The sequence below is a fragment of the Salmo salar genome, chromosome 25 (genome assembly GCF_965601325.2).
Source record: "Salmo salar chromosome 25, fSalSal1, whole genome shotgun sequence".
NCBI classification, from domain to species: domain Eukaryota; kingdom Metazoa; phylum Chordata; class Actinopteri; order Salmoniformes; family Salmonidae; genus Salmo; species Salmo salar.
This window is the reverse complement of record NC_138315.1, coordinates 25,367,501-25,380,080: the sequence shown is the minus strand read 5'-3', so window position 1 is coordinate 25,380,080 and position 12,580 is coordinate 25,367,501. Positions and strand designations below refer to the sequence as shown.

Genomic DNA, 12,580 nt, shown 5'->3' with positions numbered 1-12,580 from the left:
ACGGCAAAGTTAGCTAATTCCCGGGGGAAGACATGGTTGTATCACTGTGTTATTTATGCTTAAAGAATGGTTTAAACCACGTATTAATGTGTGGATACACAGGCATATTTAAAGCCTAAGTTATGTTTTGAATGAGCTCGATTTGTGATTTAATTCAGTTCCCTTTGAATCAGCTGTTGTTTTCTCTAAAGAGAAAAGCATGCACACATTTAAAAACTATACGTTACTTATCCTTTTATCTATAAAATGTCTTGCACAACTAGCTAATTTTGGTTTGATTACTTTGCACATTTATTTTGGGATTCCACCCCTGTAAACGTGATTTGCCTGATGAGGCACGAGTGGTGTAATTTCTTTGAAGTGCATTTGTCTCCACGTTACCTCACCTCTGCTTCTCGATTACCTTTGACCTTTTTCAAAAGCAGGCGAGGACCGGACTGAGGAGCATCGAGCAAAACTAATTGAGATTCTCCCAATAATTGTGCACTTGCTCCCCTGTAAGCAAAATCCATGAGGGGGCATGTACAAGTGCCATAGAATTAAGAGCAAGGTACATGCCTGCCAGGAGCAGAGCCCGAGACATATAAATACGTTGAACTTATTAGTGCCCAAAGAATTAGGAATTAGAACAATTTAATAGGATCTCTACTCTTGACTTTGCAGAATCTCTGCACTCCACCGATTCTGGTAGAGCATGGCAACTGTCCAAAATGGGGAGAAAGAGGCTACCACGTGTAAGATTTAGATCAACTTACTGGATATAAATTCAGAATAATCATTCATAATATTTTAATTGGGATTATTTTATCCTTTGCTATGTAATATTTCAACATTAAATAATTTTATAGTATTAATTCATGTTTTTCTTAATTCATGTTCCCTCCCGGTGAAGTGTGAAAGGGATCCACATCATATCAACCATAGCAACCTACTGGGACATGGGGTGTTTCATCCTGCAAAAGGGTTGCTACAAGCATGTTGGGAACATGAGCAAAGATGGAACATGAGCTTTGGGTGGTTTGGTATACCCAGTTGAGGGAGTTGGGACTGTATGGAAGGGAAGTAAGCCCCACTGTAGCTATTGTTGTAAACACAACATGGCTACTCCTGCCTCTAGTAGTAGAAGTGTGTGGAGAGACTACTCAAAGATAGGGAGGGGTTTGATTCAAATAAAATGTTATTGGTCACAGTGAAATGCTTACTTCCGAGCCCATTCCCAATAATGCAGAGTTAAAAAGTAAGGCAAATATTTGCTGAATAAAAAAGGAAATAGTAACACAATAAAAACAGTAAGACTATATACAAGGAGTACCAGTACCAAGTCAATGTGCAGGCGTACGAGGTAGTTGAGGTAATTGAGGTAATGCAGTATGTACATGTGGGTAGGGGTAAAAGTGACTAGACCATCAGGATATACAGTATAATAAACAGAGTAGCAGCATTGTGTGTGTGTTGGAGTGTCAGTGTAGTATGTGTGAGTGTTTGGGTAGAGTCTAAGCAGTGCAAGGGAGTCAGAGCCAAACTATAAATAATAAAGGGGATCAATGTAAATTCTCCGGGTAGCCATTTGATTAACTGTTCAGCAGTCTTATGGCTTTGGGGTAGAAGCTGCCTTTTGGTCCCAGACTTGGCGCTCCGGTACCACTTGCCATGCGGAGCAGAGAGAACAGTCTATGACTTGGGTGGCTGACACCGCCTGGTATAGAGGTCCGAGCTAATTTTGTTTTGATCACTTTGCTCATTTATTTTGGGATTCCACCCCTGTAAATGTAATTTGCCTGATGAGGCATGAGTGCAGTAATTTCTTTGAAGTGCATCTGGGAGTTCGGCCTCAGTGATGTACTGGACTGTACGCAGTAGCGCCTTGCTGATTTGTTTAAAGGTCCAATGCAGCCATTTTTATCTCAATATCAAATAATTTCTGGGTAACAATTAAGTACCTTACTGTGAATGTTTTCAATTAAAATGGTCAAAAAGAAACTAAAATAGCTTCTTTGCTAAATGCAATTTCTCGAGCAAGAATTTAGCTGGCACTGTTTGGGAGTGGAATGAGAGAAGGGCCTAATTTGAAAAGCCTAATGGGAGGGATGTGTAACCTGAAAACGAGCTGTTATTAGCAACCTCATAGTGTGAAAATATATATGAAACACAGGAAATGAAATGTTTCGACTGCACTGGACCTTTTAATAGACGTCTGGATACTGATGCAGATGGTTCAAAATACTGCACCTTAGAAATGTTGTACTGGGTCAGCATTTGTAGTGCAGGAATGTGGGGTTGCAGTCAGGAAATGTATTATAGACAACCTGGCATGACAGAGCTGATGGCTGTACTGTTGGCCTTGCAGTTGATGGAGGAAGTCAAGCCAGACAAAGTAGTTATTTGCTCTGACCAGTGGCGTGTATTCATGGATGCCAAGGTAAGCCAGGCTTCTCCCCCAAAAATAAAAAATAAACATAAAATAATTTATCTTTCGTGTCTGTGTTTCATAATTTTCCTTCAATTCACAAGAGGCTGAATGTATCTCACCGGAGAAAGCATCCTAGTGAGCGAAACAGTGGCCCTTTATCTGTAGGCCAGTAGGCCATCTATCTGATGCTGTCTGGTCCAAAAGAGTATTACATTGTTGTCGCCCGTTGCATTGAATGCAAGGGAAGCCAGCGAATATTAGGCCTCCCTTGATAAAAAAAAGTTTAAAATAATACTGAGTGAGCTACATTTTAGTCATTTAGCAGACGCTCTTATCCAGAGCGATTTACAGTAGTGAATACATTTCATTTCATGCATTTTTTTTTTGTACTGGCCCCCCATGGGAATCAAACCCACAACCCTGGTGTTGTACACACCATGCTCTACCAACTGAGCCACAGAGCTCAACTGTGAATGTTCCCGGTGCACCAAAAAAAAGTGTCAAGGGAAGCCCGTTTGGATTTGGCGTCATTCCTATCGCATTGAGAGCATACGTCATTGACAGAAACAACTTGAATTGTTGCATCTCATTGTGTTGTTGTCCTCCAGTGGCTAGCTAGCTAAAATGGGCCCTTTCCTAAATTAGCCATGGGTGGAGATTTGGACTTGGGATTTTACTTAATTATCCATACTGGCCATTGATTATAACGGCGATTCTGATCCAGCCATCAATTCATACATTGTGCCCCTGGCCTGAGAGGATGGAAGTTCAATATGTAGCTAGATGTAGAAGGCTAATGTTAACTAGCTAACGTTGCCCATGAAAGGAAGTTAGGCTAGCGAGCAAGCATTTTAGCCAAGTAGCCTAGGACAACAAAAAAATACAAGTGTCTACTGTATGAGAGTGTGATAGACCGTTTTGTCAACATGAAAGAGTGGAGGATGGCATTTCTCTACAAGTAGGGTGACTCAACATGTTTTTTCTACTTGCACGAACACGCACACACACACAGAAATCAGAACCATGGACAGCCATCATATTTAGCTTATGTTGATTGGACTAAATTGTTTTTGGTATCTTTTAGTTGTCACTGTATTAGACTAAGCGTAGGTGATTTTATGATGTTGAAGTTGAAATAGTGCTGGAATAATTTGAGGTAGCTCCTGTTTTCTTTGTGACTTGCGGTAAATCTCTGTGGTTCTAAAGCAATAGTAGTCCCGAAAATGTCTGAAAACATTAACTTGCTTGACCTTGCAGTAGGTCATGTAACTGTTAGTTACATGCAATATGCTTTGTGGACTTCTCTGGACAGAGGTTGCTCTCAGGTTTTGTGATGAAACAAAGGTGTGGTTTAATTTATTCTGACACTGTGTCTTGTTATTATCTCAGCCTTTAGGCCTATATATCATGGTCGCAAGGCATATGAACTAACAGGTTATAGAGCAAACAACACAGGTTGTAATATGGCTTTTTTTCTGGCTTCCCAGTGATTTTACCCACGCCCCACTACTGGCTCTGTTCGATATTGATGAGTCTGCAGTCCTTTAGCTCACGTGAGGTACTACAAACCCATGGCCGGGTGAGACAGATAGACATACAGAGATTTACTTGGGTCCCAACCCATGTGGGGTTGGAGGGAAAGGAGGCAGCTGATATACTGGCTAAATAGGCCGTTAGCGGTGGGGAGGTGAATGTTGAAGTTTCAATGAGCAAAGCAGAGGCAAAAGGCCTGATATGAACATTGGTGGTGCAGAATGGTAGGGGCAGTGGAATAGAGACAATAAGGGCAGGCATCTCTTCCAAATACAGAGAAGGTGAGGGTAGGATTGTAGGATGAGACCAAAAAGAAGAGGCCATCTTCACTAGGCTTAGTAGGGTAGGACACAGCCAGCTGAACAAGTCATTACATCTAATAGGAAGGCATCCATCAGGAAGATGTGATTACAGACAGGAAATTGAAACAGTTGGACATGTGTTGGTACAGTGTGGGCAATATGAGAGGGAGAGTGAGAGATGGAGAAGCTGTATGAGAGAAAGGGGGATACAGGATTTGAGTAGAAAATCGATAGATAGAGTTTCCAATTTTGTATTTTTTTTTTAAAGAGAAACCGGGCTGGCAGTGCTTTGCAATCGAGGGTGGTGCATTTGCCATACCAAGCATTGGTGCATCCAGTCAAGATGCTCTCAATGGTGCAGCTGTTTAACTTTTTGAGGATCCGAGGACCCATGACAAATATGTTCTGTCTCCTGAGGGGGAAGAGGCGGGTGTGTGTGGACCATGTTAAATCCTTCATGATGTGAACGCCAAGTAACTTGAAGCTCTCGACCCACTCCACTACAGCCCTGTCTATGTGGATGGGGGCGTGCTCTCCCCTCTTCCTCCTGTAGTCCACGATCAGCTCCTTGGTCTTACTGATGTTGTGGGAGAGGTTGTTGTCATAGCACCACACTGTCAAGTCTCTGGCCTCCCTGTAGGCTGTTGGTGTTGGAGTGAACAGGGAGTACAGGAGGGGACTAAGCACACACCCTTGAGGGGCCCCACGTGTTGAGGGTCAGCATGGCGAAGGTGTTGTTGCCTACTCTCAGCACCTGGGTCCGTATCGTCATGAAGTCCAGGATCCAGTTACAGAGGGAGGTGTTCAGACCCAGGGTCCCTAGCTTGATGATGAGCTTGGAGGGGACTATGCTGTTAAACGCTGAGCTGTAGTCTATGAACAGCATTCACACATAGTTATTTCCCCTCTTGTCCAGGTGGGAGAGGGCAGTGTGAAGTGCAACTGAGATTGTGTCATCTGTGGATCTGTTGGGGCGGTATGCGAATTGGAGTGGGCCAAGGATGTCTGGGATGATGGTGTTGATGTGTAGCATGACCAGCCTTTCAAATCACTTCATAGTTACAGACGTGAGTGCTATAGGGTGATAGTCATTTAGCCAGGTTACCTTGGAGTTCTTGGGAACAGGGACAATGGTGGTCAGTTTTAAACATGTCAGGATTACAGATTGGAACAAGGAGAGATTGAAAATGTCTGTGAAGACACTTGCCAGCTGGTCTGCGCATTCTTTGATAACATGTCTTGGTCTGGTCCAGCGGCCTTGCGAGTGATAACCTGTTTAAAAGTTTTACTCACATTGGCACAGACATCCGGAACAACAGGGGCTTTCATGCAAGACTCAGTGTTGTATTCCTCGAAGTGAGCATAAAAGGCATTTAGCTCGTTTGGGTGTTCTTCATCACTGGGCATCTTACGGCTGGGTTTCCCTTTGCAATCCGTTATCGTCTGCAAGCCCTGCCACATACGACATGTGTCAGAGCCGGTTTAAGATGTCGCCCTTCTCCATCGGCACCCTCTTCTTACTCTCGATAATTAGGTTAAGGTCAGGGTTAGCTAAAATGCACACACAAAAAAAATCAACTTTTGAAGTCAATTTGACAAAAGCTGTATCACATCTAGACACTAAGCAGGTAGCCTAGTGGTTTGAGCATTGGGCCAGTAACCGAAAGGTTGCTGGATCGAATCCCTGAGCTGACAATGTAAAAATCTGTTGTTTTACCCGCGAACAAGGCAGTTAACCCACTGTTCCCTGGTAGGCCGTCATTGTAAATAAGAATGTGTGCTTAACTGACTTGCCTAGTTAAATAAAGGTTACATTTAAAAAATATATATATATATAATAATGACCGGCTGGAAAGTAGGATTTAGCTCCTTCCTGTCTGTGGCCCACACTCCAGCACAGTAGGTGGCGTTAATGCACTTTTAATGAATGGATGCCAACCGCCCTTAAATTCCAAAAAAGAAGAAGACGATTGCGCAGCCGCTTCACAGCCAGAGAATTCATTTCAGTTCTGTCGCAGTAACGTTCGTTGTTTTTCTTCGACTGTTTTTGAGAGTAACTTTGATTACGGTAAGTAGTTTATAACAGTAATGTTAATTAACTGGCATGCTTTCGATAGTACCTAGCTAAATCAATCAGGTTTATTAGACGCCTGCGCACGTTTGCTTACGTGTTATCAGCCATGCTCGCTAACGTTAGCATGCTTAGTCTGGCTAGCCACGTCGTTAGCTTCTCTGGCTAGCTAATTGTCAATCATGCATAGCATGTAACGTTATGTCTTTATAGTAGTAGTAACTAGCTAGCCTTACAAGATGTTACAGATGGTCGGTATTTGTTGATTTTTCAGGCCGATTAGCAGTTAACTTCGTCAGTTACTTGCTAGCTAGCGAACTGGCCATGCATTGATTGTATCTCCGAGACATGGGTACTTAGCCAGCCGGCAGGCCTTACGCTTGATAACTAGCTAGTTAAGTAACGCGTTAGCTACTTTTTCACCAGTTATCATTGCCGTCATTGCATGATCAGCCTATGATATCGATATATCTATTTGACTATCTAGCTAGGTAGTTACTTGTAACTAGCCATAATGTAGCCAACGTTAGCTAGCTAACTAGCTTATGATGTAAATTTAGCTAGCTAAAGTTAGTTGACGGCGGAGCCATATGGCTCTAAACTGGTTAACAGCAGCTGCCAACATTGTGTGCTATGGATCACATTGCCATGGGGGTGCTGACTTGTCAATTATTACACTTTTATCCCAAACCAACACCTGTCAATCCTACTTGTACATATCTTGTGGTGTTAGTTGACTTAGACAACTAGCTTATCTTTCGGCTATAATAATAATAATAATGTCCTCTTCTCATTCAGGGTGTCTTTTATGAGTAATCAAAAGATTCAGAAGCCAACGCTTACAGGCCAGCGTTTTAAAACTAGGAAGAGAGGTGGGTGTAAACTGAATGTATTACTATCATGATTGGCAAAATTCTGTTATGATTTGTGTCCCTAATGAATGCATTGATCTTTCAACAGATGAAAAGAAGGTGTTTGACCCTACTCAGTTTCAGGAAACCATTGTACAAGGTCTGAACCAAACTGGCAGTGATCTCGACGCTGTTGCGAAATTTCTTGATGCCTCTGGTGCCAAGCTTGACTACCGCCGCTATGCTGAGACACTCTTCGACATCCTGGTGGCTGGCGGAATGCTGGGTAAGGATAGAATGAAATGCTGGGGAAAGGATAGAATGGAATGCTGGGAAAAGGATAGAATGGAAGAGAATGTTAGTGTAAGGTGCTGGCAAAATAAGGATCAAATGGAATAGAATGAAAAAAAAATTGTGTGAAAGTCTGTATAATAAGGGAGTGAACATTATGTATATTGAGGGATACCTGGAGGTAATCGGACCTCTGAAATGAAAGTGGATGGCCCTCCCCCTGAGGAAAATATTAGTGATGCACCGATATTACATTTTTGCCCGATTCTGATATTTTCCTTGCAAAAAAAACGATATTGATATTTAACATTTTTGCTGCCTTTTAAGCATTCTAGTTCAGTTAAATAGTTAACCTCTATGGGCTAGGTGGGACGCTAGCGTGCCACCCGTGGTGCACTCCATCAACAGCAGGTGCATTTCAAGAGCGGCAAATTTGAATCCAAATAAATGTCAAGATTCAAATTTTTCAAAAATACAACTATTTTACACCATTTGAAAGATAAACATCTCCTTAATCTAACCACGTTTTACGATTTCAAAAAGGTTTTACGGCGAAAGCATAAATTTAGAGTATGTTAGGACAGTACATTTACAAGAGTTGTGTGTAATGTTTTGTCAAGTCAAAGACAGGGTCACCAAAACCATAAAACCAGCTAAAATGATGCACTAACCTTTTACAATCTCCATCAGATGACACTCCTAGGACATTATGTTAGACAATGCATGCATTTTTAGTTCTATCAAGTTCATATTTATATCCAAAAACAGCGTTTTACTATGGCATTGATGTTGAGGAAATCGTTTCCCTCCAATAACCGGCAGTCAAGTCAGCGTCACAAATTAAATAATTAAAATTAGAAAACATTGGTAAAATATTATATTGTCATTTAAAGAATTATAGATTTACATCTCTTGAACGCAATCAACTTGCCAGATTTAAAAATAACCTTACTGGGAAATCACACTTTGCAATAATCTGAGCACTGCGCCCAGAAAAATACGCGTTGCGATACAGACTAGACGTCATGTTGGGGAGATCTAAAATCGAAAATACTATGTAAATAATCCATTACCTTTGATTCTCTTCATCAGATGTCACTTCCAGGTATCACAGGTCCATAACGAATGTAGTTTTGTTCAAAAAAGCTCATCATTTATGTCCAAAAATCTCCGTCTTGTTAGCACATGATCTAAGCCAGCCGGACTTCTCGTCATGAACGAGGGGAAAAAATATATTTCCGTTCGTTCAAACATGTCAAACGTTGTATAGCATAAATCATTAGGGCCTTTTTTAACCAGAACATGAATAATATTCAAGGTGGACGAATGCATACTCTTTTATAACGTATTGGAACGAGGGTACCCAACATGAACTCGCGCGCCAGGTGTCTAATGGGACATCATCGTTCCATGGCTCTTGTTCGGTCAGATCTCCCTCCAGAAGACTCAAAACACTTTGTAAAGGCTGGTGACATCTAGTGGAAGCAATAGGAAGTGCCAAAATATTCCTCAGCCCCTGTGTTTTTCAATGGGATAGGTTTAAAGTCAATACAACACATCAGGTATCCACTTCCTGTCAGAAAATGTCTCAGGGTTTTGCCTGCCAAATGAGTTCTGTTATACTCACAGACACCATTCTAACAGTTTTAGAAACTTTAGAGTGTTTTCTATCCATATATAATAAGTATATGCATATTCTAGTTACTGGGTAGGATTAGTAACCAGATTAAATCGGGTACATTTTTTTTATCCAGACGTGCAAATGCTGCCCCCTAGCCCTAACAGGTTAATACACGCACATGTGGACGCAGCGGTCTAAGGCACTGCATCTCCGTGCAAGAGGGGTCACTACAGTCACTGGTTCGAATCCAGGCTGTATCACATCCGGCCGTGATTGGGAGTCCCATAGGGCGGCGCACAATTGGCACAGTGTCGTCCGGCTTTGGCCTGGGGTAGGCCGTCATTGTAAATAAGAATTTGTTCTTAACTGACTTGCCTAGTTAAATAAAGGTTACACACACCACACTAACCAAAGTCATTTTGTTGGCATTTACGTATGTCCCCATTACCAGTAAAACATAATCAAAACCTATTTCTTTCGCTGTTCATTTGTTCAGTCGTTTCATTCTCAACCAGGATTTCTATGGAACGCCGTCTTGCATGTCAAAAAAGATGCACGTCAAATAACACTATTTGATGTGTCAAATAAGCTTGTTGACCAATCAGGACCTGAATATGACTGCACTTCACATAATCATTTAACGTGTTCATAACCCTGTGGTACCCCCATAGAGACTGCCAGAGGTCCGGACAACAGCCCTCCGATTTGACACACTGAACTCTCTGTGAAGTAGTTGGTGAACCAGGCGAGGCAGTCATTTGAGAAGCCAAGGCTATTGAGTCTGCCAATAAGAATATGGTGATTGACAGAGTCGAAAGCCTTGGCCAGGTCGATGAAGACGGCTGCATAGTACTGTCTTTTATCGATGGCGGTTATGATATCGTTTAGTACCCTTGCGTGTGGCTGAGGTGCACCCGTGACCAGCTCGGAAACCGGATTGCACAGCGGAGATTTCCAATATGTTCACCGATATATCGTGCATCCCTAGAAATATATTACCTGGCCCTCTGAGCGTTTGGGGGAAAAAATAAAACATGTAACCCTCCCCCTCCAAAATGATGATTAAAACAAAATAGCAGTGTATATTAAATCCCATAGTAGGCTATCAATTTTGCAGTCGTGATTTCTATCAAATCAAAGCGTGGTTGAGAACTACAGCTGTATTCATACCATATTCATGTTATCCACTAAAGGGCGGCATTTACCAGTTTAAACGTTAAGGGCGTCCACATGACGATAACGATAAATGATACATGACTATAAAGTGTTTGCGAGCATCCAACTAGAGGAAGGTTTATCGTTTACAGTAGGCTTCACCTGTCAATCAAGTGATCAAAGCATCATACTGCACGCTGTAGGCCTTTTAATAAGGTCGAAAAACCAACCATTTGGTGTTGGTGCTTCAGGTTGTGTTCGTTGTCATAGTGACGACTGCAAATGATACCAAAGTACATTTTTTAAAATAGAAACTTGTATTTAAATTAAATGTAGAAATTCAACAACAAATGCTGTTTAGTCTGCATGTCTTTTATGTCATTGCTTGCCTCTATGCTTAATGGATGTCAATTCGTTGGGCTCTTTTTCGCTGCTCATCACTGTCTCCAGAGTATAAGAAATACAAGCATTTCGCTACACCCGCAATAACATCTGCTAAACACATGTATGTGACCGATACAATTTTATTTAATCTGTCCTGTGCAACCATTTTAATAGGTTACATCAGTGCAACAATGTTATCATCACTGGCCACTCTCTTTGCAACTTTCCCCGACAGCTAAATTGGCCTAGGTCTATTTTACATTCAGCAATTTGCAAGGGCAAGCATGCTTCTCTCCACAAAAAGCCTATTAGGCCTAGTTGAAAAAATTGCTCCACTCCACACGGCCCTTTCCCACTGGGACAAAAGGAACGCCTATGTGAGAATGCTGTTCATTTACTACAACTCAGCGTTCAACACCATATTGCCCACGAAGCTCATCACTAAGCGAAGGACCCTGGGATTAAAACACCTCCCTCTGCAACTGGATCTTGGACATTCTGATGGGCCGCCCCCAGGGCCGCTCAGTCCCCTCCTGTACTCCCTGTTCACCCACAACTGCATGGCCAGGCACGACTCCAACACCATCATTAAGTTTGAAGACGATTTGCAGATGATCACCGACAACGACGAGACAGCCTATAGGGAGGTCAGAGACCTGGCCGGGTGGTGCCAGAATAACAACCTATCCCTCAACGTAACCAAGACTAAGGAGATGATTGTGGACTACAAGAAAAGGAGGACCGAGCACGCCCCCATTCTCATCGACAGGAGCTGTAGTGGAGCAGGTTGAGAGCTTCAAGTTCCTTGGTGTCCACATCAACAACAAACTAGAATGGTCGAAACACACCAAGACAGTTGTGAAGAGGGCACGACAAAGCCTATTCCCCCTCAGAAGACTGAAAAGATTTGGCATGGGTCCGCAGATCTTCAGTTATACCGCTGTACCATCGAGAGCATCCTGACCGGTTGCATTACCGCCTGGTATGGCAACTGCTCGGGTATCCGACCGTAAGGCGCTACAGAGCGTAGTGCGTACGGCACAGTACTAGGTCCAAAAGGCTCCTTAACAGCTCCTACCCCCCCCCCCCCCCAAGGTGTAAGACTGCTGAACAATTAATCAAATGGCCACCCGGACTATTTACATTGACCCCCCCACCCCCCTTGTTTTTACACTGCTACTCACTGTTTATTATCTATGCATAGTCGCTTTACCCCTACCTGCATGTACAACTTACCTCAACCAACCTGTAACCCTGCACATTGACTCGGTTCTGGTACTCCCTGTATTTAGCCTCGTTATTGTCCTTTTATTAAATGTTTAGTAAACAAGGTCAAATCATGACGTCAGCGATCTTCAGGTTGGAAAGTCAGAGCTCTAGAAAGAGGCCTGATTTTAGATTCCGATTTTGAATTCCGAGTTTATAACTGTTCAAAAAGATGTAACCTTTATTTAACTTGGCAAGTCAGTTAAGAACAAATTATTATTTACAATGATGGCCTACACCGGCCAAGCCTGGACGACACAGGGCCAATTGTGCGCAGCCCTATGGGACTCCCAATCACAGCTGGTTGTAATACAGACTGTATTTGAACCAGGGTGTCTGTAGTGACACCTCTTGCACTGAGATGCAGTGCCTTAGACCGCTGCACCACTCGGGAGCCCCAAAGATTTTCCTAGTCGGAGCTCGTTTTTATGAGTTCCCAGTTGTCTTGAACACACTGAAGTCATCAGTCTGAGATTTCTGAGTTCCTAGTTTTGATTGCAGCATTTCTACCACTGTTCTTGTTGCGCACTACATGCGCTATTTGCCAGATACTCTACACACCCACGTTCTAGATATGCCAAGCACAGAGGGACTGATCGAACAGCCAATGGAAGGGTAAAAGCGAAATGCCCTCCCAGCTTGGCTCAGCGAGGAGAATGAGCGAGAACAGCGTTGTACACCAAAGTTGCACGTGTC

General features: G+C 42.7%; 1 protein-coding gene across 1 annotated transcript in view; it reads left to right on the top strand.

Annotated features, from left to right (window-relative positions):
• Window positions 1-6,159: 6,159 nt before the first annotated feature.
• LOC106586437 (eIF5-mimic protein 2-A) overlaps window positions 6,160-12,580 on the top strand; it is a 22,600-nt gene continuing 16,179 nt past the window's right edge. Inside the window, exons 1-3 of the mRNA XM_014173712.3 lie at window positions 6,160-6,313; window positions 7,115-7,188; window positions 7,277-7,453. Coding sequence (XP_014029187.1) covers window positions 7,125-7,188; window positions 7,277-7,453 — 241 coding nt within the window. The 5' untranslated portion in view covers window positions 6,160-6,313; window positions 7,115-7,124. The remainder of the gene's footprint in view (window positions 6,314-7,114; window positions 7,189-7,276; window positions 7,454-12,580) is intronic.